The sequence below is a fragment of the Oryzias melastigma genome, linkage group LG1 (assembly GCF_002922805.2).
Source record: "Oryzias melastigma strain HK-1 linkage group LG1, ASM292280v2, whole genome shotgun sequence".
Classification (NCBI taxonomy): Eukaryota; Metazoa; Chordata; class Actinopteri; order Beloniformes; family Adrianichthyidae; genus Oryzias; species Oryzias melastigma.
In genome coordinates this window covers 999,652-1,004,111 of record NC_050512.1, presented here as the reverse complement: position 1 = coordinate 1,004,111, position 4,460 = coordinate 999,652, and the positions used below count along the sequence as shown (strand labels likewise).

The 4,460-nt window shown below is 39.8% G+C and overlaps 1 protein-coding gene across 2 annotated transcripts in view; it reads right to left on the bottom strand.

Moving 5' to 3' along the window:
- The window catches only part of LOC112137549 (glycine receptor subunit beta), a 45,247-nt gene that overhangs the window by 10,049 nt on the left and 30,738 nt on the right, over nt 1-4,460 (bottom strand). For both annotated transcript variants that reach the window (XM_024259914.2, XM_024259913.2), the window contains exon 7: nt 2,761-2,898. In XM_024259914.2, coding sequence (XP_024115682.1) covers nt 2,761-2,898 — 138 coding nt within the window. The remainder of the gene's footprint in view (nt 1-2,760; nt 2,899-4,460) is intronic.

The window sequence follows — 4,460 nt, the reverse complement described above, 5'->3', positions numbered from 1 at the left end:
ATTTTGTCATTTATAACGGTTGCCCTTAAGGCTGGTGACACAGCACATTAACTTCACAACACAATATATTAACTCAAAACGGAAGTTTGATCTACGATGGAAGTAGCCCTGCTTTTATTCTGAAATTTCCACCTGATGGTAGGTAATCCTAAAAGAAAGATGTCAGTTGTTCGTGACTGTTGTGTTGTAAGTCCTGTTGTATAAAGAATAATACCTTCTATTGTTTGTTGACATGTTCATTTATATAATTTTCTGTAAAACTGGATGATTAGAAAAACACTTCACAGAACTGATTATTGAACAAGCTGTTGTATCATTTTATTTCAATTAGACCACAGACTGAAGTAAAGCAAATGTATAAACTTACATAAACATACTAGGGTGAAATAGAAGTACTTCAATAACATTTTTGGTACTCTGCCTCAGTACGTACTCAAATACTTCAACTTTCATTTACTTATGATTTTTTTTTTTTTTGTGACTGCAGGAAGAAGAAGAAGAAGAATGGAGCATCAACATCTTCAACATCTCAGCTGAAGAGACCACGGTGGCCGTATCTGCTGTGACACCAACAGATGAGAGACACACCAGAGGACAGTGACAATGTGCTTGAAGGTCACTGAAGGTCAGGGGGTCCTACAGGATTTGGACCGTGTTGCCTCTGTTACTGCCAGGTTATTTGGCCTCATGCATGTTTGAACCTCACCTGCCCCCCTGAACTAAAGTGCACTTTTGAAGTTCTCCAGAAGATTGTGATGGAGCTGGATGTCGATTCCCTCTAAGAACGTTCAGGTTCTGAAAAACGGACTGTCAGTGAGCGCTGCTGCAGATGTCCCAGCTCTGCATGGACTGTTCTGCTCTCTGTTCTCTGCAGGCTTATTTTCCCTTCTGATCAGGTTCTGTATGAGTTTGTTCTGATTTTTAAAGCAGATCTTTCTTTGTTTGTTTCCAAGAGTCCACTTGCTTTTTGTGACTACTTTTTCTCATCACAGGTTTAATTGGATACGCTCTGTGAACGTTTTAGGAAGAACTATTGGTACTCTTTTCTTACACTGCTGCATTTGATGACATTTGTATTTTCAGTTGTGATGTTTTTTCCTTTTAAAATATACACCTTTGTGAGAAACAATTTTGCATGTCTTTATTCTAAAAAATGCAATCTTTATATTCTTAAAATCCACTGGTTGAAAGTTTAGTTTATATGTACAGAATTGATGTAAAAGTCCAGATTTGCATGAACAGGTTTCCAGTGTCATAGCACACTGTGAGTGCTTACTATAAATCATTTTGTGTTCATTAATTTAATCATTCATTCAAAATATACAAAATTCAAAATATCAATTTTAATTTTAGAAAGGTTTATAGTATAAACATGACTACATCATTTGAGGTTTAAAAAGTTTTACTTTAGTATCTAACATATCTTAATTGTGTGAGTTAAACATGGTAAAGTTTTGTATAAAGAACATGATAAAATCATTTTTACAAACATCAAGTTTAATATTCCAAACATAACTTGTTCAAAGAAAGTTAACATAAAAAACTTATGCTAAATAAACAATACTTAATCAAGTATATCTAAGACAATAGCTGTGTTTCCATTAACTCTTAAATTCTACCGACCAAGATTTCATCTTCGTTTCATCTGTAGCTGCACTTTTGCTGCTTGCAGCCTCAATTAGGCGCAGACGTCTCCTTTAAGGAGAGTCTGCGAGTGCTCTGACAAACTTCAATGGATCTTGTCATGTTTTCAAACATAAAAAAGGGTCCGGCTGCTCACTTGTTATTTTTTTTAATACTGTTAAACAGGTTTCTTATGTGCATCAGAGACTGTCGCTGGACAAGCTGCGCTGCACATGCTCAGTGTGTGCGCCACACTGCTGTGACGTCACCCTAATGCTGCCTTATAGGCAATATAAAAAAATAGGCTGAAAGCCAGTGGAGCTGCTGTGAGACCCCAGCCAGCAAGACCAGGTGGGCTCCATATGGTTTGAAAGTGGGGAAAAAATGTGGGCCCCAATTGGGTTTGCCCGCTGTTTCTATGATGGTCCCACCTGTGTTTGCCCTCTTTGACTTAAGTGGACACTAATTGGGTACGCCTGCTACACTAGCCAGCCTCCTGGTGGACAGCGGAGCTCACTAGCGCGCTACGGTGGACCTCACTAGCATGATACAGCAGAGCTTGCGAACTCACCATCTTGCTACAGTGGAGCTCGTTACAGCGAAGCTCGCTAGCTTGCTACATTGGAGCTCGCAAGCACACTATGCTGTCCACCAGGCGGCAGGCTAGCGTAGTGAGTCATACCCATTGAGTGCCCACTTAAGCTAATGTGGGCAAACACAGATGGGGCCCACATTTTCTGCCACTTTTAAACCACATGGGGCCCATTTGGCCTTGCTGGCTGGGACTGGATCATAAAACTGTTTGAGTTCAAGGAAGAGAGTTAGAGGAGCGTTTTTCAACCAGGATGTTGGCTGTCAGCGTCTTGATCAGGAGTGAAACTTTAAAAAACATTTACACTTAATCTCACCTCCACTAAAGATGTGTCTGATTACCAATGATATGTATTCAGAAAGATAACTGTCAACAGTGCATTATTTATTTTAAGAAGTGACTCAACTGTTATGGATATTAGCTATCAAATCGTAATATCAACCATTCATTCATCCTCTGAACCCGCTCTGGGCCTCAGGGACGCTGAGTCCTGACCAGGGTTCAGCCTCGCCAGAGCGCTAACCATTCAGCCCCCCAGTACTAACCTGTTCCCTGGTAGTACTTTGTGCAGTTTCCATATTTAATGTCTTCTTGTTTGATGTCAAACTGTGGGAGAGCAATCTCATCCATCTGCACCGGGTCAGACTGCCACATGAACACCAGATCGCTGGTGGTATAGCCAACTAAAAGAGAGAAATGCAAACTTCAAAGTTAATACTTTCACAAAAACAAACTTTTATTAAGTAAAGTTTGTTACAATGTTTAGTTACATCACGAGTCACAGCTCTAAACTTTCTACAGTCAAAATGTAAATTTTTGAAATAAAAATGCTCTATGTTGTAGATGAAAGTATTCAATGTTTCAGTGGACAATCACAGTTTTGTTTTGAAAATCTCTTCATTTGGTCACAAAATACAGTTTGGCATTTGCAACCTTCGAGGTTCTGGTTAGTATCATCACAATTATGATGATGCTGTTTTTAGACAAATCTAAAACCTGTTGTTTTCCAGGACATAGTTTCTGCAGAGCAGCAGGAGTTCATTAGGGTTGTGGGTGGGGCTGCTGTTGTAAAGTAAGCCTGCCCCTATTTCCCATCATCCATTTGTATACACTCTCTTCTGCTAGCTTAGAACCCCCCACACCCCAAGCTAGCATTGGCGGTGGATCAAAAATGCTGAGTAATATCATTTCTATCCAGTCGGACAGTTTACATCCAGATTCCAGCTCAGACAAAGACGATCATGGATCTATTTGTCTGCAGAATGGAGTGGAACAGGGAGCTTGTATCACCCACTGTATTTTCTACGTCACAATTACAATCTTTTTCCAAATGCATTTTTTTCTGCTGCTAATTTACAATAATTTGAATAAAGAAATTCTCAGAAATGCAAATTAAAATTTCACTTTCTCCATACATGTCTTCTACCAATAGAAAAATGCCACATTAAAAATGCCATTTTCATCAGAGTGGGCGTTTAAAGCTAATCAAGTCAACACTGGGGCTGCACGGTGGTACAGTGGTTAGCGCTCTCGCCTCACAGCGAGAAGGCCCCGGTTCGACTCCCGGCTGGGACCTTTCTGTGTGGAGTTTGCATGTTCTCCCCGTGCATGCGTGGGTTTTCACCGGGGACTCCGGCTTCCTCCCACCGTCCAAAAACATGCTTCATAGGTTAATTGGTGACTCTAAATTGCCCCTAGGTGTGAATGTGAGAGTGAATGTGTGTGTGATTGAGGCTCTGAGACAAACTGGAGACCTGTTCAGGTAAACCCCGCCTTCGCCCTTCAGTAGCCGGGATAGGCTCCAGCACCCCGCAATCCCGGAAGGGAAGAAGCTGACAAGAAGATGGATGAATGGAAGAAGTCAACACTGCTTTGTGTTGGTGTCATTGATGCAAATGTATGTTTTACTATTAACATGTATTTTTATTAACTTCGTTTTTAAGACTAAAACATTGAAATATAAAAATACAATGGCATTTTTACCAAATGTAAAATCGATATTACTTGTTTCTTTATACTCCCTGTGCAACAATAGATCATATCACTGAAGCAAAGTTACTGAAATGAAACAAATGTAATGCATACTACTAGAAAAGTAAACTGTCCCTTTTTTAACCCTTTAAAGTGTTAGTAATGGGCTGGGACAAAGCTAAAATCCGTATCCAGATATATTCCATATGTTCTAATGTATCAAAAATAACAAATAATTACCGTTGACAAACGCAGGTTTTTGTAAAATTTGACA